The sequence below is a fragment of the Phyllostomus hastatus genome, unplaced genomic scaffold, assembly GCF_019186645.2.
Source record: "Phyllostomus hastatus isolate PE091 unplaced genomic scaffold, TTU_PhHast_1.1 phas_contig_40, whole genome shotgun sequence".
In the NCBI taxonomy this organism is placed as follows: Eukaryota; Metazoa; Chordata; class Mammalia; order Chiroptera; family Phyllostomidae; genus Phyllostomus; species Phyllostomus hastatus.
The window spans coordinates 58,115,590-58,142,054 of NW_025333872.1; the positions used below are offsets into that span (position 1 = coordinate 58,115,590).

The following is a 26,465-nucleotide window of genomic DNA, read 5'->3' on the forward strand; positions in this document are numbered from 1 at the left end:
GGGGATGGCTGGGGGGGAGTGGTGGGGGGAAAATGGAGACAATTGTACTTGAACAACAACACAAAAAAGTTTAAAAAAGAAACATTCTTTTTTTTTAAATTTCTTTCTTTTTTAAAAAAAATATTTTATTTATTTATTTTTTAGAGAGGAAAGGGAGGGAGAGAGAGAGAGAAACATCAATGTGCGGTTGCTGGAGGTTGTGGCCTGCAACCCAGGAATGTACCCTGGCTGGGAATTGAACCTGGGACACTTTGGTTCCCAGCCCGCGCTCAATCCACTGAGCTACGCCAGCCAGGCCTAAAAAGAAACATTCTTAATGGTTTTACGTGTATCTTTCCAGACTCTTTTTTCTAAGTATATTCTACCAACATACATACAAAAATAGACATATACTTAGGCACAAATACATTATTTTTTAAAATATCAATGAACCAATATTTTATAAGATTACTACATGTCTCAGTTTTTTGTCCAAAACTAGATATAATAAACAACTTTTGGTAAAGGTACAAAAATGAGACTAATCTCTAGTTTCTTGCACTACTCTTAAAAAATACAAAAAATTTATATTATTTTATATAATTTTAAGATTTATTTTTTAAATTACAGTTGGCATACAATATTATATTCCAGGTGTACAACATAGTGTTTAGACATTTATATAACTTACAAAGTGATCACCCTGATAAGTCTAGTACCCAATTGGCACCATACATTGTTATCACAGTATTATTGACTATATTTCCTATGCTACACTTTACATCGCCACAACTGTTATCTTGTACTACTTTTGTTTAATTTTTGTATCATGGTTATGCAAGTTTCATAATGACCTGGGAAGTATTGATCTTTTTCTATGATGTGGATGCTTTTAAACAACATAGGAATTATCTAATCAACAAAGGTATATTAATTAGAAATGACCTAAAACTCCCGTTATTTTTCTTTGTTCAGCTTTTATCTTTCTTCCTAAGCAAATTTTAGCAATTCATATTTTGAAAATCCATTTCATCTTAATTTTAATTTATTAGTATAAAGTTCCTGTAATTTAAAATAACCCTCTTTCTTGTCCAATCATATATCAGTACTTTTTTGTTTTCAAGTATATTTGATTGCTTCTTCTTTTTACCTAATTTGACTTGATGGAAGTTTTTCTATTTTATTACCAGTGAACCAACTTTTTATTTTTAGAAACTAGGTCTATTGTTTTTATTTGCTCTTGTTTTCCTATTTCATTAGTTTTTGCCTTTAATCTCCTGCTTTCTACTTTCTATTGATTTATTTTGTTGTGCTTTTTTCCAGGTTCCTGAGTTGAAGGCTTAATTAATTTTTCTAGTCTTTCTTATTTTTCAATAAATACATTTATGAAGAGGGACCCCCCAAAACTGAAATTATCTTCTGGAGGGTGGGCCCCTTGTAGTACAGGCTTCCCCTATTAGGTGTGTTCTAAGAACCCATGTGTATCAGTGTACCAGCTAGCATTGTTGTGAGAGGTTGCATTTGGCTTCAGTGAATTTTATTTTGAAGACTCTTTCAACTCATTTGCCCATTTCACGATAATGCACCTGCTGACACCACACTGAGTATTCAACAGTATTTGACAAAAAAACAGTAAGACCGCCATGCCCCACCCTGCCTACTCACTAGATCTTGCCCAGAACTACCATTTTTTTGTTTTCCCAATAAAAAATATCCTCAAAGGGAAATGTTTCACTGATGTGGAAGAGGTGAAACAAAAAATCACAGAAGCACTAAAAGGCATCAAAATCGACAAGTTCAAAAACTGTTTTGAGCAGTGGAAAAATGTTTCAAAAAGTGTATTTCATCAAATGGAGAGTACTCTGAAGGTTTAAACATGTAGGAATAAATACACGATTTTTTATAAATACTGTTTTTTGAGGGGCTCTCCCCTCATATGTGTTTATCTGTGAAATCCTCACCACAGTCAAGATAATGAACATACTCATCAATACCACAGTTTTCTCAGGCCTCTCTCCTGACCCTATTTGCCTCCTACCTGTCCCACCCCCCAGGCAACCACTGCTGTGTTTTCTGTCACTATAATTAGCTTGCATTTTCTAGAATTTTCTAGGGTTTCTAGATTACACATGTAATCATATAGTATTTTTTGGGGTCTGGCTTCTTTCTGTTAGCATAATTATTTTGAGATTCATCCAGATTATTACATGTATCAGCAGTTCTTTCATTTATTTAATTTTTGCTGTGTACTATTCCAGGTTTAATCACGCCCATTCCTGATGCTTATATCCTTTTTAGTACTACTCAGTGGTTAGTGGGAACAGGCATTATTTCTGGCCTTGTATGAGATCTAAGTATTTGTCCCTCTAATCTCATCAGGTGGTACTCCCCCAAATCCAACCTGCTTTACTCCATCTTCCCTGGAGAGACTGTTGAGATTTTAATACACATCTTCCCAGAATTTTTCTTATAATGTGGTATACTTCTTTTGCTTTTCTCTGGATAGTGCATTTCTCTCCCTTTTCTAGTAACATGACTTTCCCCCCTCTTCTCATGGAGAACTACGTCTTCCACATTCTGAGGAGCTCACATGGACCAGACGATCACAGTAACTCCCCACCTCACAGTCATTAGGTGGGCAAGTTACCAAGGTTGGTTCAGTCAGACTAAGTCCTCTAGTTACTGTGATTAGTCAGGGCAACTGACTGAGACAGGAAAAGCAAAGTTCTTTCTTGCTGTTTTTCCAGGTGGATGTAAGGATAATGTTCTTTTGCCTCCTAGATCAAAATTTCTCAGAACTTCTGGCAGCTATATCTGCTTTGTTTGAAAAAAGCATCTTTGCAGATATAATTAAGGGTCTCAAGATGATATGTATAATTTATTATCCAGGTGGTCCCTAAATCCAATGATGAGTGTCTCTGTAAGAGAAGGAGACAGAAGAGGAGAAGAGGAGAAGGCCGTGTCAGACAGAGGCAGAGATGGGAGTTAAGCAGCCATAAGCTACAGATTATCTGGAGGTACCAGAAGGTGGAACAGGAAAGGAAAGATTTTCCCTAAAGCCTTAGAGGGAGCAGCGCCCTACTGATACCTTGATTTCAGAATTCTTACCTCGAGAACCAGGAGGGAATTAATGTCTGTTATTTTAAGCCTTTTAGTTTGTGGCACTTCCTTCCTTTTTTTTTTAATTTCACTATATTTTGTATTGTTTCAGTCTTTTATAATGTATATGTGTTACTTTTTAAAATGATACTTTATTGACTGTTATTACAGTTGTCCCAATTTTGTCCCCTTTGCTTCACCCCCACCAAGCTATCCCCACTCCCTCAGGCAATTTCCACACCATCGTTCATGTCCATGGGTCATGTGTGTAAGTTCTCTGGCTACTCGATTTCCTAAACTGTACTTTACATCCCCATGGGTATTCTGTGACTACCTATTTGTACTTCTTACTCCTTTTACCTCTTCACCTGTTCTCCCCCACCCCCTCCCATCTGGCAACCATCAAAACACTCTCCATATCTGTGATTCTGTCTCTGTCCTTCTTGTTTGCTTAGTTCGTTTTTTAGATTCACTTTTGACAGATATGTATTTATTGCCATTTTATTGTTCCTAGTTTTGATCTTCTTTTTCTTAAATAAGTCCCTTTAACATTTCATATAATAATGGTTTGGTGATAATGAACTCCTTTAGCTTTTTCTTGTCTGTGAAGCTCTTTATCAGCCCTCTAATTCTAAGTGATAGCTTTGTTGGGTAGAGGAATCTTGGCTGTAAGTCCTTGCTTTTCATGACGTTGAATATTTCTTCCCAATCCCTTCCAGCCTGCAAAGTTCCTTTGAGATATCAGCTGACAGTCTTATGGGAAGTCCCCTGTGGGTAACTAACTGCTTTTCTCTTGGCGCTTTTAAGAGTCTCTTCATCTTTACCCTCTGGCATTTTATTTATGTTGTGTCTTAGGGTGGGCCTCTTTGCATCCATCTTATTTGGGAGACTCTGTGCTTCCTGCACTTTCATGTGTATTTTCTTCACCAAATTAAGGAAGTTTTCTTTTATCATTTTTTTCAAATGCTGGTAGGTTTCCAATTTCTTGTTCTTTCCTCTCTCCTTCTTGCACCCATATGAAGTGAATGTTGGAAAAGCTGAAGATGTCCCAGAGGCTGCTTACACTATCTTTGTTTTTTTTTTTAATTCTTCTTTCATCTTGTTGTCTGACTGTTCTTTTTTAGTTCCTTATGTTCCAAATAATTAAAAATAATTAATTTGACTCTTGGCTTCATTTGCTTCACTGTTGATTCCCTGTAAATAGTTCTTTATTTCAAGTAGTGTATCCTTCATTTCTGGATCTTTTTTATGCTGCTGAGGTCCTCACTAAGTTCCCTGAGCATCTTCATAACCAGTGTTTTGAACTCTGCATCTATTAGATTGCTTATCTCCATATTCTCTAGTTCTTTCTCTGGAGTTTTGATCTGTTCTTTCATTTGGGCCATGTTACTTTGTCTCCTCATTTTGGCAGCCTCCCTGTGTTTGTTTCTATGTATTAGGTAGAGTTGCTATCACTCCCTGTCTCAGTAGCATGGAATAATATAGCTAGTGTCCCATAGGATCCAATGGCACAGTTTCCCCTATCACCCAAGCCATGCCCTTCATGTGGGCTGAGTGCACCCTCTTCTTGTAGTTGAGCCTTGATTGCTGTTAGCAAGTCAATGGGAGGGATGTACCCAGGCCAGTCAGTTGCAAGGACTGGTTGTCACCACTGACCATGAACCTCTGCCCTCTGCGGAGGATCAGCTCTGCAGGAGCAGGGTGGTGGTGCTCTGATGTGGTCTGTAGCTGTCCACTGGGTGCACTGGCTCTGGGGTTTCCCAGGTGGTGCAAGCCAAGGTCAGCCCCCACCTGTGTTTTGCCCAGGGCCATCCTGTCTGAGTTATAAAGCAATCTGAGATGGTTACTTGTGCTGAACTTGGAGATTCCCAGGTGAAGCCAAGCTATAAATCTAGGCTGGTTGCTGCTAGTGATGGGCCTGGGGCTACTTAGCAAGAGGTATGGGGCCTGGGAACTCACTGAGGCTATTTGTTGCTTGTTTGAAAAGGGTTAGGAATTTGTGAAGCATGAGTCAAGATCAGCCATTCATATGGAAAAGCCACAGTTTACAGCTATAAGTTGGGTGGGACAGAGCCTCAGAGGATTTCTAGGGTGGGACAAACTGCATTAGCCAGGTGGATGGAGTTTCAGATGTGGCACTCACTGTTCCTGTGGCTCTGTGTGAGGAGGGTTCAGAAAATGGAAAATGGTCTCTACCCACTTTTCTGGCAGAGAGAAAGCGGTCCCCCAGCTCTCTCCTTGATGCCAGACACTTCAGTTCCTCCCCATATGCCACTGGTGCCTTTAAAGCTGCTACCCTGGTGCTAGAGCTCAGAGGGAGTAAGTCTGAGTAAGTTCGTGTGTGCCTTATTTAAGAAGAGCTGCTTGGGACTCCAGAAGTGTCTTCCACTGACTCACTCCCCATTGGTCTTTGCAGCTAGAAGTTGTGGGAACTTATTTTCCTGGTACTGGAACCCTGGGCTGGGGGGGCCTTGTGCAGGGCTAGGACCCCTCACTCTGGAGATATCCCTCCCAAATTTTATCCACCACACGTGGATGTGGGACCAGCCCATTCTGCACCTCCACCCCTCCTCCCATTGTGGGTGGATGTGGTTTCTTTAATTCTGTAGTTGTCAGACTTCCATTCAATTTGATTTCTGATGGTTCTGAATGATGGTTGTTCTATATTTGAGTTGTAATTTTGATGTGTTTGTTTGAGGCTGTTAGCCGTGTTTACGTATGCCACCATCTTGAGTGTAAGTTTTGGCATGTCCTTATGGTATCCTTAGGAAATCAATATAATGGGAAGAAGTCTTAGGAAACTAATATAACAGGAAGAAGTGGTAAATTAGGGAGAGTGGAACTGAGGAGAGGACATTGTTATCAATGAAGACCTTACCTAAAAATACGTTTTGAATATTACAGACAGCCTGAGACTTGTCTGTAGGTACAAGAAAGAGACATTGACTTTGCAGAACAGAACCAGACCTGAAAGAATGGCAGAAGAAGGATGACTGAAAGAAGAGAATCTAAACACAGGAAGGACAAAACCTGCATCTTTTAGCTACCTGACTTAGGTCTCAGCACCTCCTTAGTGACAAAGTATTGGAAGTTGTTGTCTGAATTACAGTACATAACATTTGTTGTTTGACACACACATATTTGGGTTTAAGCTTAATTATGACTGTCTGTTTATCTAACTTATTGCATCATTTTGTTTCACTCATAAAAGCCAAAATTGAAAGAATCACTTCTTCATTTATTATCGATAGATGCCTGAATTGGGTGGCTATCAATTGAGAAGGGTTATCAAAATGTTTGTGACAAAGAAGTAGATTTTTGCTAAAATGAGTTGTTCCTGTTTGAAAATACCACTCATTAGTGTCATGCAAGCAACCTCTCAAAATTGCTGTTGCTGTATTTTACTTAAAACACCCACTTCTGTTAAATTAATAAAAGATTTCTGTCTCTCACTGATTGAGTGGTTTAGTTGGATGGAGTGTTGTGTCATACACTAAAAAGGTTTGATCCCCAGTCAGGCACTCCAGGAGGCAACCAATTCATGTTTGTCTTTCATATCTATGTTTCTTTCTCTCTCTCTAAATCAATAAAAGGATAAATAAAAACACATCATGAGGTGAGGATTAAACAAATTTTAAAAAATAGTTCTGTCCTTAATATCTATACATCTGTCCATGAAAAATTTCTTTATCAATTTCCCTTTTCTTTTTTTCATGGGTGTAACATACTATCTAAGCAGCCCTGGCATTTCAGGGATCAAGGGAAGCTAGGGTGGAAGCGAAATGCATTGAAAATGTTTATATATAAAAGTGAGTAGGCCTGCTTATTTTCCTGAGGTCCAAGAGTGCTAATTACCATTCTGGATATGTGCACTTTCAATGATGTGACCAATGTTAAGGAGCAGTAATAAAAGACTCATACCTCTTCCTCTTCCTCTTCCTCATCTTCCAGCTCCTCCTCAACCTCTGCTTCAGCATGAAAGTCCTCTGTTTCTTCCTCATAATCTTCTAAAGTTAATTCCCATCCAGCATACTGGAAAGGTCCTGTAAGAGAGGAAGGAAGGAAGGAACAAACAAACATTTGGAAAGATATTTTTACAATAAAATGATATTAGCAATATTGTTTTGGCCAAGAAGTCCATAAGTTTTTTTCCATAAAATAAAAGACACATTTTTATTATCACAATAACTTTACTGATTTGGATACTTGGAGTATGTCAGTTATCTCCCAGGTGGTATAACGTGGATTATTCTCAACTGATGTCTTGATTTGATCACTATCAACTTCAGCTGTTCTACGGGACCATGGAGCGGTGTCAGTGAGAAATCTCCAGCACAAACTTCACAAACTATTTTTCACACATGCAGTCAGTCACAGCACCTTCTCCATACTGTGCACAAATCTTTTTTTGGACTTCAGCTGCATTTTTACCTTTCTTGAAATAATAAAGCATAATATGCCAAAAATATTGCTTATATTCTTCCATCTTCAATATTAAAATGGCTACACAAATATTCACCAATATTGATGTTTCTTTAAATGCATGTTGACATAACAGCTATCACAGTAGAACCTAACAAAATTGTTTCTAACGAAGTTAAAGACAACTAAGCACTACTAGAGCCATCTCATGAGAAAAACCAAATGAATTTTTTGCCTAACCCAATATTACAGTAGTCTAAGATTAGGAAAATTAATTGCAGTGACTGATCTCTTACTATACATGTGTATGTAAATTCGCCTTTAGAAATTCTTTAAGCGACAACTGGCCAGTGCTGTTTGTGCACCACGACTGTTCTGATAGGCGGGTGCCTGTGCTGTGAGAGTTGTTAAACACTTTAAACACTGTCCCTGGATATACTGAATGTTTTACTTTATGGACCATCAAGAAAGGCTTTAAACTTGCACAGCGCTTTTAATAATGTTCCCTGCTCTGGACAGTAAATGTTAGGATTACAGCCCTTACTTTCCATCGTCTCTACTGCTTTTTGAAGTAGTTCCTCTGGAGTTTTGCCAGCAATCCCCAAGTGGAAGATTTGAATGGCAGAGTCAGTGAATGTTCTTTCTAGAGATTTCCACTTGGTGGTGAAAGATTTGATCTTCTCTTTCACCGGTTCCATTTCAGGAACATCAGGATAAGCGTCTTCAGGAAACTTAGGTAGTTCAACTTTTGAGTAAAGGTTAAAGGAAAGAAAAAAAGAGGCTTCAAATAAGGTGTTTTACCTATATTACCAAAATGATTTATACTTCATATTTTTAAAACATATGAAAGAAATAAACATGTTCTCAACAATAATGTCAATTTATAAATTCATATTTTAATCATGCTTCAATTTCTTATATTGGCTAGATTAATTATCTATTGATAAAATTACTTGGATAATTAATATGTATTTCATATGGCATCTTCAACTGTTAATAAAATGTATCAAATTTGATGAAAAACAGTGTTATAAGCTGGACAGACACACTTTTAATGTAACAAGCTAAATCAGTACAATGCACCAACTGGCAAGGAAGTCCATGTTATGCCTAAAATAAGGGACTACACCCTTTGTAGGAGAATAAGAAAAGCACTTTTATGCACTAACTACTTTTATTTTACATGCTCACCTGTTTCCGGTAATTTAGTTTCCAGGCCCTCTTTGGGTTCTTTTGCAATTTCTGTTCCAACTGTAGTTTCCTCAATAGGCTCAGACACTTAGAAAAGAAATCTAATAGTTAGTGTTTGAATTTTAAGACATGGTCTCTTTATGAAAGTTTTAGCACAAAGAAAATTTCAAAACACAGTTTAAATTGTATACACTATGTCTAACTGAAAACATAGTTGCAGTTAGGAAAAGTATAGCATAAAAATACCTAATAATATAAGGCAGAAAATGAAGAATATTCTTAAATATACTAAAGGACAATGACCAGAATAATATCTGACACACGATACATACAATTCTGACTGGTAACAGTCATGTCTACAGCATTGAGCTAGAGCTGACCCTAAACGGCATAGGAGGCTGGCTTTAGATCATCCCAAGAAGGTTCCGTGGAAGAAACAGTAGGGAGATAAAAAGCAATAAAATAAATAATCCCCTAGACCCTTAATATTATTGTGAGACACTGTGGACACTACAGCCCTCTGGTTTAATGTTTGATGTGTCATGTTTAATGAATTTCTGTTTATTTATTTATTTGTTTTTGGTATTTTATGGTCTGTCTTCTTGCAAAAGGCAGGTGGGTAGGAGAAGAGTCATCCTAGCTATTTAGGTACAGAAGAAAATGCTGGAAGTCTCTGAGTGGGAGCAGAAGTCAGTGGAGGTGTAGCACTCTTAAAAGGTGACTGGGTGTTTTATCCTGCCAGCTCCTCTGTTGGGCACAAGGGATATGATTTTATACTTACTGTCCCATAAAGTTAAGCTAATCCATGTGATAACAATGATCTATGTTGAACTTGAGATTTCTCAGCATGAAAATTCCCATTAGCCCTGTTTCTTTTACCAGATGACAGCAGGTTCCTAGTTGCCCCAGGCTGGATTTGGCTGCAGGTATTTAAAGACCTTCAGTTCATAGCACTAGTTTCTAATCCAATAGTGAGTGTGCTTGGAAGAATTTATGAGCCTCACTCCCACCATGGCAGGGTACCCCATCTTGCTGCTTTAAGCCCATTCCCCAGTCCTGAGAGTGACTTTCATTGCCCAAAGACGCCTCCTTGCCCTGCCCCACCCACCAAACCGCACCCCTGCAGCAGGGCTGGCTCCATGGGTGTGTGACCTGGGCAGTTGTATAGTCTCTCACTCAGAATTGCCTCACACTTACTGTAATGCTCTTTGGTTGTCAATTTGAAATTTTTAATAGTTTTATTTTTGAACTTTGTTTTGTAATTAAAATCCAAAGGGCCCCGATGGGACAACAGAGCATGCATATGAGCAAAGATAGGTACAATATATGTTAGCCAGTCCTCACCATCTCATTCTTATGAGAGTTCCTGATGGCCCATCATGAGTATAGAATTCTAGAGAACCCAAGATGCGTGGGAGTATGTATGACTGAGCGGTGAGGGCAGACATGCACAGATGCTGACAGACCCAAGCGACCATGCTTTCCTTTTGAATTAGGGCTTGCTTCAGATGCAGGAAGAAGGTGATAGCATTCAGAGAGACATGAATGACCAAGGAACCCCCCATAGCCTCTCTTATTCATATCACTTTCCTGTAGTAAACACTTAGGCTGAAAATGATGACATAGAAGGAAAGGAAAGAGGGCAACCCAGTGTTCCTTTTCCTTTCAGTCTTTCCTGACTCATTAGGAAGTTAAAGGTAGAGAGTGTTGGTAGAATATGTGCATATTAAGAAGTGAAATAAAAAGCTGAGTTAGTTTTGTGCACAAAATTTACCAGTATTATGGTAAGAATGAAATACCTATATATGTATGAGCTGTAAAATATGAACTGTGTTAATTTCAGTGATTCCTTTTTCTTTTTATATTTTATTTTATTTTTTTTTAGACAGCGGGTCATGGAGGGAAAAAGAGAGGGAGAGAAACATCAATGTGTGGTTGCCTCTCACACACCCCCTACGGGGGACCTGGCCAGCAACCTAGGCGTTTGCCCTGACAGGTAGTCAAACCAGTGACCCTTTGGTTCACAGGCCACTGCTCAATCCACTGAGCCACATCAGCCAAGGATAATTTCAGTGATTCTGTGTATGAGTTAAATACTCTTATATTCTTATTTAAAAATGGTATTGTACAATATAAAGATGAGTGGTGAAATTCATGCTAATAATTTAAATTTTTAATATTTCTTTACTTAGAATGCATGAAATAACAAATAAAAATCAATCCATGACAACTTGTGAGAGAGATTATGGAAGAAAAGAAAAAGCTTTATATTTAGTACCGTTAATGGCATTTTCCCCCTGCTTTTTAAACAACATGCCCCACCAATGATGTAGACAGGCCTGTCCCTGAGCGCCGAGACAGGGCAGAGCAGAATCAGCTTTTCTACGGCACTCCAAATCACATGCTCCAGAATAACATGGTTTGGATGTTACGGCTGTTCCCTGGGGGCTTATTCTCCATTTTTAGCCTGTTTCCACTTTTTTTAACATATGCACACACATGCACACACAAACACAGCAATGGGCGGGAGCAGAATTAAGGGCACGGCTGTCAATAAAGTCTGACCTGATTCAGATTCTGTTTTGGGAATCTCAGACACTTCAGACTCCTCAGGTAAGAAGCCCTCAGTCTCCTCGGCCACCTCAAGGGCTTCGGGCTCTTCAGGAGCATCAGGCTCCTCACCTTCAATCTCCTCATCAGCGTCAGCATCAGCGTCAGCCTCTTCCTCTTCTAGAAAAAAATGAGAAGTAGTAAATTATCATTCAGGTTAAGTCAGCAAATATTAATTGGGTGCTAGGCACTCTAATAAGTGTGGAGACCCAAACAAAGAATCAAGAGTGGACCCCTGCCTCTTGGGGGATGGGGTTTAATGAGGGAGAGAGATATTTTCTATATATTTTACCTATTAAAATGTAGTGGTAAAGGATTCTAACCATATATTCAGAGTTCTACAGGGGCAACCAGCCTAAGGGTTCATTTAAAGAAGGAAATGTTTATAAGCAGCCCCAAATATTATAACCGTAAGAAACTGGAAACATCTCAAATGTCCCTTCAACAAGGGAAGGGGTAGACCTGCACTGTCTGATACACAGCCACTACAAGATGTGGCTGTTGAGCACTCAAAATGTGGCTAGTCATGAGATGTGATGTAAGTATAAAATATACAATGGATTTCAAAGATTTAGTATGGAAAATAGAATGTAAAATATGCCAATAATTTTTGCATTGATTACATGCTAAAATAGTATTTTGGATACAGTATATTACATAAAATTCATTTTACTTGTTTCTTTTTACTTTTTATGTGGCTATTAGAAAATTTAAAGTTACATATGTGGCTTGCATGATATTTCTATTGGGTATTACCAGTCTAGACTCTGTATATTCTTATAGCTAATATTCAATAACAGAGTGGTTAATCAATACACTGAATGGAAAATTTAAAAGCATAACTTCACATTTTCAGTAGTTACTGATGACCATGTAGTTGCTGATGAACAGAAATATATGCATGGAAATCTTTCTGGAAGAAGATGGGGTGAATTGTGAAGTCACAAAATCCATCTTCCCAGTTCCTTTAATAGATTTATGAAATTGACTGAAAATAAAGGTAATTTCTCTGCAAAGATGATGTGAAAAAATAAATGAACTTGATTTCTGGATTATTGTGGAAATTCTTTCCTCTCAGTGAGTACCTTCCAAGAATCACATTCTAGTGGTGAGTGATACTTCTGGTACCTGAATTTTAATGTAAATCTGGGTGATTAAGTCTCCAGAGGAAAGCATCCTGAAGTATCCTTACATCTCGAGGTCTGACCAGGATTGTAGAGCATGTGGCTTCCAGGTATGTGACTTGGAATGTGGTGAATCTTTGGTGTTATATGGAGAATTTTATGGTGATGCAGAAGAGGAAGAAGCAGAATTTGCTGAAACCTACTAGGGTTTGGGATGTAGTTCTGTGCTCTACACCAGAAACTCAAAATGTCTTCAACTAAATGGTTTGGTTTTTTTAAAAAAGTAAAAAGTTCTACTATTTTTTCGAGAACCCTAGTGAATAATCTGAGTACCATATAAGTCAGGAATGGATTGAAAAGTGTTCTAAGATCCTCTGTTATCTGTAATTTTGACTAGTATGTGTTGTATAGCTATCTATTCTTCATAATAAATTACCCAAAACCTTAGTGTTTAAAAAAACAATAATCATATCAAATGTTAATCTACCCCTTCCCCCCAAAAAAACAACAACGATCCCATATTATCTTTGCAGTTTCTGGGGTCAGGAACTCGGGAATGGCTCGTTGGCGACTCTGGCTCTGGGTCTCTCCTGAAGTCGTCATAAAGATGCTAATCAGGGCCACAGTCATCTGAAGCCTTCAGCAGGGCCAGAGGATCCACTCCAAGGTGGTTATTTACAGCCAGAACTGAGGTCCTGAGGGAGTGGAGACAAGCCCTGCCCCAATTCCTGACTAACAAAACTGGGAGCGCAATAAAAATGGAGGTTTACAGTGTTGGGGCAGCTTTTTGCCCAGCAGTGGGAAACTGAAACAGATACTCTTCATTCTTCTGAAGAATGGACTCCTTTGGCAGTCTGACAAAACATATGGATCCCATTTTAGGATAGTGCTTTTGATCTCATAGAATAAAATACATAAGAAGTCAATTACATTGAAATACAGTCTTCAAGACATCAAACAAAATTCTGTGCTATAGGAAATTTGTGCATCTTTACTAATGCATTATACAAGAACCAGCACCTGGTTTAATAATGACCATAATTTGGGAATAGTGATAAATATACACAAGATACCTAAAACTGTAATGTGGTATCTTCATATTTATTGGTGACAGAGTTAATTTATTGCTAATGCTACTGTGGTTTATTGCCTATATGAATTATTAGTTAAAGGAAGAACTAAATTTTAATGAAAGATTAGTTAAAGTTTTCATCCAAGTTCATAGACCCTTGAATTTATCCATGGACCCCCAGGTTAAGAACTCGAGTCTTAAAAGAAGCTTGTAGGGTAAGTTCTTCTATCATGGAGATTGGAAGTTTAAGTGCAAACGCAATGGGTATAGTAAGAGTGTGACTATTATGTGAACTCCTGCAACACCTTCTAATGGAAGTAATCCCAGTAGCCATACATCATCTATGGCTCGGGCAACCATCAGAAGGTATGCTGCTCATGCTGCCCTGCTGTGCATGCCGCTTTGAGGGTGCAGGAGTAAGTGTCTGTGCCAGGAGTCTTTTTCCTCTGGTCCATTACTCCAGTAACCATATAATTTATTACCCAAATTGGAACATTTTGAGAGTGAAAGGAGGTCAAATAAATACTTTCAAACCATGGCCATAAACCTGGACTCTCAAGGGCAAATGAAGAAATACAGTAACCCTGTCTATAATTCACTGAAATACTACAGTTGCTGGCACTAATAATACAAAATTAAGTGACATATTATTAGTCATATCAATCTGTGCTTGCCTTTTCTTTTCATATCCAGAGCTTCCAATAGCCTGCCATTTTCTTTTTCTAGTCTCAATGCCTCCTCTTTGGTTTTTCTGAAACAAAATAAAGTTCAAAATTTAATTGTCTTTGGAAATTCAGACATCTTACAAAATTATAAGATTTAAGGCTGAGAATAGTAACAACAAACAGTACATTGTTTATAATAGTCATTACATTTTTTTACTTCACAATATAAGTATTTAATTCACTCATATTGAAGTCAGTTAATTTTCAGGGGTTTTTTTGGAAGAAAATTTGGAGTGTTACTCTTTGTAAAGCTGTGGCTATTTATTAGAAAACCTGTCAAAATTAATAAAGGATAATAACTACAAGTTAAAAAGGCAAATGAGAAAAATTGTGCTTTTTTTCTTCCAATTGAGAAATATTCACAATATAATCTCAAGTGAAAAGTATAATATAGAACTATGTATAATACAATTTTAACTTTGTATTTAAAATGAATATAAATTATTAAAAGACTAGTAGAAGACTAATCAAATTATCAATAATAGTTATCTAGATGATGGCATTATGAGAAAATAAAATCTGAAATGAAACAAAAACCAAAAAAAGTCAAAGTCTCATGTAAAGGCCTTGCAAGTTATTTAGAAAAGAGATAAATTTAACAGGATTAAGAATTCCATCTTAGGCCCTGGGTGATGTGACTCAGTGGATTGAGTGCCAGCCTTTGAACCAAGGGGTCACCAGTTTGATTCCCGGTCTAGGGCACATGGCTGGGTTTTGGGCTGGGCAACCACACACTGATGTTTCTCTCTTTCTTTTTCTCCCTCTCTTCTCCTCTCTGAAAATGAATAAATAAAATATTTTTTTAAAAAGAATTCCATCTTGGGCCAAATATCTAAAGACATGTGGAATTCTACATCTAAAGACATGGAATATGTCTGTGGAATATCTAAAGACATGTGGAGTCTACATTTTTCCAGCATCAGCTTCCAAATGTGCCAGTCAAAAGCAGGATAATTTCTGTCATCACCATTAGTCTTTGACTCGTCTATCCAAGTGGTTTATCTAAGTGTCTCATGACTGGCAGCAGAATCCTGCCTCATTCTTGTCAAGTCCCAGATACTTATCAGCAGCATACTTTATCCAAGTTTTGGATAAGGTGAGTCTCACGAGAGAGTCCTGTTTGAACTGCCGGTTCACATACAGTCAAAAGGGGAAAAGAGTGTAGAAACAAGACCCAGTCATCGCAGAGGTCTGGTCATGGACACAGAGAACTTGAATTATACCAACACTTCAGGCTGGATGGCAGGATGTGGCATACAGTAAAAGAACAGCCCCTATTAATAAGAAACACACCTGTTGGGAGAAGAGGTGTGGTAATGTCTTTTGAAGAGAATATCTGTAACTAGAGCCCAAAGGATGCTGACCGGAAGGGAATGACAGGCCCACAGAACAGTCTTAGGAGGACTGTCCCAGAGTGTGCTGCTGCTATGAATGGGCCCCACTGCACTTCACTGGTTCCCGCTGAATACTTGGTGCAGTTATTTTCATATTATTTTTTTAAATATGTAGTTATTTTAAAAAGAATGTTAACATTCTTATACATGTTCTCTTGTGCATTAATATGCTGATTCCTGAGGGCTGAAGTCCTAGATATACTTTCTAGGTCAAAAGCATACACATTTTAATTTTTTTAATCCTCACCTGAGGACCTTTTTTTCATTGCTTTGAGAGAGAGGAAAAGAGAGAGAGAAACATTGATGTGAGAGAGAAGTAACAACCAGTTGCCTCCCATACATGCCCAGGCCCGGGGTCGTACAGAGAATGGAACCTGTAACCTAGGTATGTGCCTTGATGGGAAATTGAGCCTAGAATCTTTTGGTTATGGGACAATTCTCCAACCAACCAAGCCACACTGGCCAGGGCCATATTTTAATTTTTAGTAAATATTTTTTCTACCACTTTAGTTATATCACACAAGTGTATTTTTATTTACTTTTATCATATTATTTCTTCACTTTGTGAATTCTAGTTAGCAAAATTATTTAAGACACAGATAAATATGGTAAGAAGGAAAGAAATCTTATCTGTGCTCATTTTTTTCTTACAGTGTCTTTTGAGAGTAGATATCTGATTTAGAATAAATTTAGTTTGGGACTGTGAAAACATTTCTCCTTTAGAGATTCTAGAAATATTTGTGAAATTACTGTTTTTCTTAGAATTAATTAGAGTTGGGTCAGTTAGACCACTATTTTGATATTAAAGAGATTTATAATAAATATAAATTATAAGTAGATATTTAACAGCTTCATAGAAGATTTATTAACCTGTTTTAATATTCTAGGCAGATTTTACCTTGCTGCTTCTTCCTCTATTTTTTTCTTTTGTAGTTCATCTAATAATCTTTCTAATATTTTAGAGTCAATTTCAGGCTTATTCTCTAAGTACAGTCTATTAAGTAAACATTTTCCTGAAATGTAGATAAAGAGAATAATATTAATTTTGAAGTTCTATAAAGTATAGTGAGATACATATTGAAAATTAACAAAATTTAATTCTTCCTAAATCCAAATCTATTTTCCTTTAAGCATTTATTTAAATAGAGTCCAGATTCTTTAAAATACTAAGAGACCATCTTAACCCTTTTTAAAAAGTATATATTAACATGCCAAAAATGACTAAAATACAAAAAATGCAGTATATTTTCCCCAGAAACTCTTTTCAAGTGTATTTACCTAAAATGCAAAATGGTAAAATATTCTTGGCCCACTTGTCAAAGATTAGTTGACCACATGTACATGTACATGGGTTTATTTCTGAGCTCTCTATTCTCCATCTATTGGCCTATACATTTGTTTTTCTGCCAGTGCTATACTGTTTTGATTATTGTAGCTTTATACAAAGTGACGAAATAATAAAAATATAGTTCTACTATCTTGATGTACTTAATATGTCTCATTTGAGGTGAACAAAGACTAATATGCAATCTTACCCTCAGCCTTATGTATATTTAATTTAGGATTTATAGTGCTGACTGAGAGAGGAGGTATTGAATTCTAGCCCCAAAGAGTAATTATGAGGGCCTGCTGGAACACCCAGTGCTCTAGCACATTATTCTGGCCACCCACTAGGTGCATGGATGCCTCACTTACACACCTCTAGGTTGTCAAGGAATTGTTGGGGTGGAATTTGTACCTAGTGAGGGTAGAGCAATTTCCATTTTATATTTTAACTGAAACTATTATCAGCAATAAAAACTTCAGGTTCAAATTGACATGATAAATATTTACCAACCATCGTTTTCTGTATCTGACAAACAGATTACTAAATCTGGTGTAATTCCTTTCTCGATTAAGGCTATCCACAGTTCTTTTATAACAGGGCAGTTGTCCAATACCCATCCTCCATATTTTGGGACACCAGAAAACCTCTTCTTGTTTTCTTTGGCTATCTGTAAAAAAATTGACACACTGATAGTACCGTCATAGCTAGAAGTCAAGGATGCTACCATTATATATCACTTTTGTGAACCTTAATCAACTGTCTTCTGATTTCTTCTGACTTTCAGAAGAAAATAAGAGAACCACTTAATTTCAAGAAAGAAACTTAAAACAAGAGAGCTATAAGTTTTAAAAATTAAGAATGAGAAGCAAAAGCCTTTATTAAGTAAATATAACAACACTTTCTTTGCTATGTTATTGCATATTACAGAATTCAGATCCTAATTTAGAAGGTCTGGGATGAGGCCCAAAGGTCTGCATTTCTAACATGCTCCCAAGTAATGATGACCTATGGACCACTCTTTGGGTGGTAAGGTCCTAGCCCAGCTTGCTATTTTTAGTGACAACACTCTTCACTTCCCTTTTGCCTTTCAACCCTCAGCAAGAGAGCTGAGAGGTACTGAGATGGTTACTAATAGCCAGGGAGGAAACTGGGTCAAAACAAATCTTGCAGGTGCTTAATGAGTTCTGCTAAATTCTCCCCTTCTCACCACTGAGCAGTAATAACTTCAACAGAAGTATGGAAATTAGTAGTGTGGATCTGTGAATACACAGATTCTGAGGGTTTTAAACAAGTTTGTGTCACTTTAGGTAATCACAGTATGTTAGAAGTAAGTCAAAAGGCAAGAGATGCCTATCTAGACATCTCTGGCCCATCAGAATTTAAGATTATCTGCTTTATGAATTTCCATCTGAAAGAAGAGTCTTTAGAGAAAATATTTTGAACTCGATGAAATGTGTAACATTAAGAACTAGAGGGTAAAAAAGCTATAGAAAAGAAATACAATAGAAGACAAAGACAAATACTGTATGATTTCACTTACACATGGAATTAAAAAAAATGAAACTTATAGACACAGAAAGTATTGTTGGTTGCCAGAGGTGGGGGTGGGGACAGGGGGAAATAGGTGAAGGGGGTCAAAAGGTACTTCCTTTTGTTATAAGTAAGTCCTGGCGATGTGATGTACAGCATGGTGACTATAGTTAACAATACTGTATTGCATATTTGAAAGTTGCTGAGAGAGTAGATCTTAAAAGTTACTACACACAGACAAAAAAGTAACTGAAATGATGGATGTTAACTAACCTTATTGTGATAATCATTTTGTATATATGCATATTTCAAATCATGTTGTACAACTTAAACTAATACAATATTATATGTCAATTGCATTTCAGTAAAACTAGAAAAATATAAATGGTTACTAAAAATGTTACCATCTAGTTGCAAAGATATGAAAGTTAAAGGAATGTCAACATATCATTTATAATTTTCCCATCTCAATGTTTTTGAAAAAATTTAATGACTTTATAGTATTTTATTAAATATTGATTTGTTTAATTATCCTCTGTTATATACATAATTTATATACATAAGTTATATATATAATTGATAACTTTACATCAATTTATATAACTGATAACTTTATTATAACATTGTGCTCATGTGATGGACATCTGTATGTATAAATCTTTGTCCAAACATACATTTCTTCAGGCCAGGTTCCCAGAAGTGTTTTTAGGTCAAACAGAATAAGGAATAAACATTTTAAAGGCTCTGCATACACATTGCCACTTTGCTTCCACATCAATTTTCACTTCTGCTAAGTGACTATATCATTACAGCCTCACTAATAAGATTGTTGTAATAAGATTGATATAAGTTTTAAAATATTTTTGCCAACTTTACAGAAATCATACCTCATTGTTTTAATTTTCATATTAATATTGAAACTTGAACATTAAAATTTTTCAATTAATAATTTTTATTAATTTTTTATTTATTGATTTTATAGAGAGAGAGCAAGATGGGGAGAGAGAAAATAAAAAGAGAGACACATCAATTTGTTGTTCTACTAATTCATGCATTCACTGATTGCTTATTTTATGTGCTCTACCAGAGATCCAACCAGCAACCCTGGTGGATTCGGACAACGCTCTAACCAACTGAGCTACTTGGCGAGAGCTGTAGCTTTTCCTTGATAGAATAATCTGCTTATGTGTCTTGCCTGCTCTTTTTATTGGGATGTTAGATCTTTCTTGATTTCTAAGAAATATTTATATTGAAGAATATGTCATTTTATAATAAATACTTTCCTCAATTTAACCTTGGCCTTAAACTATTGATTTTCATATTTTTTATATAAAGAGAATCTTTAAGTATTCTCACCCCTGAGATTTTACTTTAAGAGTTCTTCCACTGCATTTGTGCCCAGAGTACTTGATAACTCCAAGATCACTTCAATATGGCTACACTTTCTTCTAGTTCAAAATGCAATTTTTAGGCCTGGTTGGTGTGGCTCAGTGGGTTGAGTGCTGGCCTGTGAGCCTAAGTGTTGGTTTCATTCCCAGTCAGGGCACATGTTTGGGTGGTAGGCCAGGCTGGGGGCATGGGAGAGGCAACCAATCTATGTTTCTCTTCCTCTTTTTCTTCCTCCCTCTCCCCCTCTTAGAGATGAATAAATAAAATATAAAGAAAAAAATGCCATTTTAACATTTAATTTTATATTATATGAAATTTAATTTTCATAAGATGAGACTCTAAATTGGTTTTTCCCAATAGTTATTTTTATCAACACTATTAAATAATTTCTCTTTTCCTTTTGGATTGTGATGTAAACTTTATTAGCATATGGTAAATTATTAATCTCTGCTGTTTCTGTTTCTATATCTTCTCTGTGGTTCTGTTTATTCTTTTTTAAAATATATATTTTATGGATTATGCTATTACAGTTATCCCAATTTCTCTCCCTTTGTCCCCTCCACCCAGTACCCCTATTTCCTCCAGCAATCCTCTCCCTTATTCACGTCCATGGGTCATCCATATCTGTTCTTTGGCTTCTCCATTTCCTATACAGTTCTTAACCTTCCTGTGTCTATTTTGTACCTACCCATTTGTACTTCTTAATACCTGAACTTTTTACCCCATTCTCTCCCTGTCTCCTTCCAGCTAATAACTCTCTAAATGTCTCCATATCTATGATTCTGTTCCTGTTTTGCTTTTTTCTTAGTTCGTTTTTTAGATGCAGTTGTTGATAGTTGTGAATTTGTTGCCATTTTAATGTTCAATTTTGATTTTTTTTGTATACAGTTACCTTTAACATTTCATATAATAATGGCTTGGTGATGATGAACTCCTTTAGCTTTACCTTGTTTGGGAAGCACTTTATCTGCCCTTTAATTCTAAATTATAGTCTTGCTGGATAGAGTAGTGTATTTTGCCATGTATAATGCATACTTTTTTGCCCAAATTTTTGAGGAAAAAAATAAGTATGCACATTATGTATGGATAGTACTAATTTCATATCTATATAAGTGTTTTTAATTCTTTTATTTATGTTTATGCATTAAAAGTTTAACTTTAGAAAGTAATAATGATATCCATATGCAAAATAACACTCAGGAATATGATAATTGGTTTTGTTTCTAAAAATCAGTAAATAAAAAAATTGAATTAAAAAATTAAAATGAAAGATTTTTTCCTGAAAGTTTGGGCCAAAAATGTGCATGCACATTGTACATGGGAGTACATTATATGCAGCAAAATATGGTAATCTAGATTTTAGGTCCCTGCTTTTCATGACTTTGAATACTTCTCACCAGTCCCTTCTAACTTGCAAAGTATCTTTTGAGAAATCAGTTGACAGTCTTATGGAAACTCCTTTGTAGGTGACTGTCTGCTTTTCTCTTGCTGCTTTTAAGATTCTCTCTTTATCTTTAACCTTTGGAATTTTAATTATGATGTGTCTTAGTGTGGTCCTTTTTGGTTCCAATTTGTTTGGGGCTCTCTGTGCTTCCTGGACTTGTATGTCTATTTCCTTGTCCAGATTGGGGAAGTTCTCTTTCATTCTTTTTTCAAATAAGTTTTCAATTTCTTGCTCCTCCTCTTCTCCTTCTGGCATCCCTATGATTCAGACCCTGGTATGTTTGGAGATGTCCCAGAGGCTCCTTGTTCTATCCTCATTTTTAAAAATTCTTTTTTCTTCTTGCTGTTCAGATTGAATGCTTTTTTCCTTATGTTTCAAATCATTGACTTGATTCCCAGCTTCATCCCCTCTACTGTTGGTTCCCTATAGATTTTCCTTTATTTTGCTAATGTAGCCTTTATTTCTGCCTGGGTGTTTTTTATGCTGTTGCAATACCCAGTGATTTCTTTGAGTATCCTCATAACAAATGTTTTGAAGTATATATCTGATAGGTTCCTTATCTCCATTTCATTTGGTTCTTGTCCAGGAGTTTTGTTCTGTTCTTTTATTTAGGCCATATTTCTTTGTCTTCTCAATTTGGCAGCCTCTCTGTATTTGGTCCTGTGTATTAGGTAGAGCTGCTTTGATTCCCTGTCTTAGTAGCATGGCCTATTATAGAAAAGGCACCTGTAAATTGTGTGAGGTGGAGCCTTAGGTAATTGCCAGGGTAGGGCAACCTGTTTCACCACTCTGTTGTTCTTTGTTGGGAAGGGCTCAGAGAGGGGACAATGCTGCTCCTTGGCCTCTGGAGATTGCCCAAGAAGAAGCTGTCTCCCAGCACTTGCTCTATTGCCAGTCACTTTACTTTCTCCCGTTCTCCCCATATGCCACTTGTGCCCTTCCAGCTGTTACTCTGGTGCTGAATCCCAGAGGGGGTGGGTCTGTATGAATCTTAAGTCTGTTGTGGGCCCTTTAAGAGGAGTTTCTTGAGAATCTCACAGCTTCTTTCATAGCCCCAGTCTCCACTGCTTTTTATAGCCAGAAGTTATGGGAATTTATCTTCCTGGTGCCGGAACCCTGAGCTGGGTGTTCTGGTCTGGGGCTGGGATGGCTCGCTCCTGAGGTATCCCTCCCAATTTTTATCTACCACATGTGAATATGGGACCACCCATTCTGCTGCCTCTCCATGCCACTCTGTGTCTCCACTTCTCCTACCCATCTGGATGGATGTAGCTTCTTATATTCTTGGTTGTTGGACTTCCCTACAGTTGATTTTCTGATGAATCTGGGTGATATTTGTTTTGTGATCTGGCTATAATCTTTGCTGTAGTTGTGCATGGAGGTGAAGCATGTTTATCTATGTCTCCATCTTGACTGGTTGTTTATTCTTGTATGACTATCGAGCTCATATACTATTATTGTATTTCAACACATTTTACTGGCTGGTAGAGAAAGGCTCTCTCTATTATACTTTGCCAAACTGTTCTTTCCTAGTCTCAACTATTGGTTGTTCCAAATCATCTTTAGAGTTATTTTGTTATATTTCAAAACATATTGAGATTTTTCTTACCATTGCATCAATCTATAAATTAATTTGAGAAAGACATCTTAAGATTCTATCTTTACATGTAAAAAATTAGTAACTAACTAGCTACATTATGAAAATAAGTTTCCTACTCACAGAGATCATAGAAAACAGATGATGAGTAAAATAGTCTCTTGCACAGGTCTCTGTTCTCTTGGGAAAGACAATCTGATATGAGCTTTGGTGGTAAAAGCTCATGTGATTTCAACCCCCACAATCCCAGAGTCATAGTGTACCATCTAATGACACTACATATATTCCTCTATCAGAAGTATTTTAGCAGCACTCCCTGTAAATTTGTATCTTCCAAAATAAACTCTGAAAGCAATGGAGAAATGCTTTGGTGAAGGGCAAGGGCAGGACTTTCATAGTGCTAAAGATGTCCCTCACTTGCATGTCTCCTGCTTAGATGCTTTGGGATGCTTTGTCTCATTTCCCAGGCAGAGATGACAGCCCCGACCTTGGTGAAACTCCTACACCTGGTATATACCTATTTATCACTTAGCACATGGTAACTCAATTATTGGATTATTGGTCAGCCATCCCCAACCTGACCTATAACTCCTTAGAAAGAGCTGAGTTTAATTCATCTTGATATCCCTAGGACCTGGTACAGGGCAAATAGTAGGTGCTTAGGGTGTTTCTGAAGGAATAAATTGATGACAGAACAACCTGAAGAGATGCAGGGGAAGTTGAAAGATCTCTTTTGGAAGCTTATAGGGAGACAGCAACTCATTCTGGGTACAGACTGGGGCTTAAGGAGCTCACCCAATACATTACAGAGTGGTTGTATACTCTCACAGAACAATTTTTTTCTTCTCACATAATTTTCAAATTACACCGTTTCAAATTACCCTGCTCTACTCTAGAGAAATATAGAAGTTTTTTGAGAGTCCAAAACTGATTTGTTCTCTTTGACTTCGCTCTGAATGTTTACTCAAGGTCTCTGTGCAAAACAGATCCATATAGATATCTTATTCTTTATGAACAAAAGATAAGCTTTCTGATTTGCTATCAGTAGGAAATAGTATCTGAGGCTTTATTTTCCCTTCAGATTGGAAAATCACTCATGTGTCTATCCATCTCCACTATGAAAACACATTTAGGGTGGTTGGATGAAGTTATCTATGGAGAATAATTTGTCTTGGTTTACAACTAATTAGATAAAATATATAATTTTGGTACTGGCCTAATCTTCACCATCTTTTAACAAACTGAGTGGAATTAAAGACAATAAAACTTAATGAAGAATTAATTTCAAAGCTATGAAATTATATTAAATAATTGTTGATAAATAAAAACTTACAAAGAGCATAAACAATTATTCACAGAGGTACATTATACATAACAATTTTGACTATAAAATGTACATGAATTTGAAGGCTACAGATTTCAGTATTATCAATGAGACTCTAAATTAATTATACATACACTAGGTTAACACTGTCTCAGTTTCTGTTGAATTAATGATAAAAATGAATAGCCTGGATTTCTTACCTCTTCCAGGACTTCCTCTAAGATTTCAGCATATTTTTCATATGGGTGTTCAAAGTTCATACTGTCTGTCATTTTCATAGTCTCCTTTACCATAGAAACAACTTCTGGATGATCTGCAGTGACCTCATTTATCAAGTCTTCTGTTGAGTTTAAAGTAAAGTGAGTTAATAAACTAATGCTATTAGTAATTTTAGTGGACAACTCAATTTGCAGTAGACCATAATTGTTAATACCTGACTCAACAAAGCACTATCTGTGTGTTACTGTAGCACATGCTAGGAAAAAGGGGAAATAGACTCGGAAGAAAATGTCAGGTCAGAAATCACAAAATAACAGAGCAGTGGCTTAAAGCCAGTGCATCAGAATGAAAGTGAATGAGGCAAGTCCTATTAGGCAGCAGTCAAAACTCAGAAAGCCAGAGAGAAGACGTAGGCTCCAAACGATTCCAGGGGTCAAGGCTAAAACACAAGCATCCAGAGAATGAGTCAGAAAACGAGATGAACACTTCTAATTACAAGTATGAGACTACACAGGACAGGGAGAAGACAGGAGATAGGCAAGTTGGAGGAAAAGAAGAAAGGGCGACATAGGCTGGTTTCTTATGTTACAGTAGATTCTTGCCCTCAGCGCATCCTGAGTGTCTCCTTACACTGTTGAGTTGGCTCACAGATGCATCACATTGTAAATGAGACAGGAGATTGGCAGTTCCACCTGACTTCTCTCCCTCTGTCTTTCCAGTTGTGCTTGCTGACCTGCTGCCCCTAGGCTCCGTCCATCCAAGTCTCCCGCCAGAGCCCAACTGATCCTAGCCCAGAAAAATCCCAAAGGGCCTTCCATGAGCAGCCTTCTGCTACCCTTTCTGCTGTGAAGTTAAAAAGTCTGTTTTCAGCAGTGGGGAGAGCCCACAGTTCCTGGAGAGCCACAGAGCAAGAGGCAACAACCCCTGGTCTTGGAAAGTGGGGCATGATGAGGCAGAAACAGCCAGGCAAAGATACTAAATGTGCTAGAAGCTGCTAGTTTTCCACCCAGTATCCATTCTCTTCTTTAGTAACTTCCCTGATTTGGTTGGGGTCAGCAAAGTGCCCAGCTCAAAATACTACATCTTTCAATTTCCATTATAGCTTGGATGGCCCATAGATAAGATGCAAGCAGATTAAAAAAAATTTGGGGGGGCGAGTCTTTCTGTCATCTTTTTAAAGAGAAATAAGTCATCTGGGAGGAGTGCAGTTTTGTCGTTGACCTTTTCTCTCCTCCTGTTAGGCATACTGATATGATGGCTGAAGCACCTGCAGCCATATTGTGAATTGTCACAGTAGCCACATGCCTAGGATGGCAGCACAGAAAGATAGATATCCTGTCTTCCCAATATTCTTTTTTACCAAAACAATATGCCGCATTATTTTTTTCTGTGTTCCCATGTGTCCAACTATTTATAATAGAGTAGCCTTTAAGATGAGGTTGGATATTAATAATGCTTTTTTTAAAAAATCCAATATTTCTCCTTAAAATTCTGAAGGAGCTGTTTGTGATTTTTAGATCCACAATCTAAGAAAACCAAATTACCCAAATATTAATTTACCTTTTTTGAATCCAACTTTAGATCTTGACTGCTTTGAGAACTTTTTTCCCAACTGAGTAGTTTTAATTTTAACTTTTTAATTGAATTTATTGGGGTGAATGACACTGGTTAATAAAATTATATAGCTTTCAAGTATACAATTCTACAATACATCATCTGTATATTGTTTTGTGTGCTCACCACCCCAAGTCAAGTCTTCTTCTATCCCCATTTATTCCCCTTTTACCCTCTTTTGCCCCCTCTCACTTCCCCTTCCCTCTGGCAATCACCATACTATGGTCTGTGTCCATGAGTCTTTCTTTTTTTTTCTTTGCTTAATCTCTTCACCCTTTTCACCCAACTCCCAATCCCTCCTCTCTGAGAGCTGTCAGTCTGTCCTCCATATCCATGAGTCTGTCTCTAAGTTTATTTTGTTCATTAGATTCCACATATAAAGGAAATCATATGGTACTTGTCTTT

The 26,465-nt window shown here is 37.1% G+C and overlaps 1 protein-coding gene across 1 annotated transcript in view; it reads right to left on the bottom strand.

Moving 5' to 3' along the window:
- AK9 (adenylate kinase 9) overlaps window positions 1–26,465 on the bottom strand; it is a 103,016-nt gene that overhangs the window by 40,635 nt on the left and 35,916 nt on the right. The window contains 9 exon segments of the mRNA XM_045843710.1: window positions 7,000–7,121; window positions 8,045–8,245; window positions 8,692–8,778; window positions 11,257–11,421; window positions 14,172–14,248; window positions 16,515–16,629; window positions 17,454–17,610; window positions 24,428–24,567; window positions 25,991–26,062. Coding sequence (XP_045699666.1) covers window positions 7,000–7,121; window positions 8,045–8,245; window positions 8,692–8,778; window positions 11,257–11,421; window positions 14,172–14,248; window positions 16,515–16,629; window positions 17,454–17,610; window positions 24,428–24,567; window positions 25,991–26,062 — 1,136 coding nt within the window.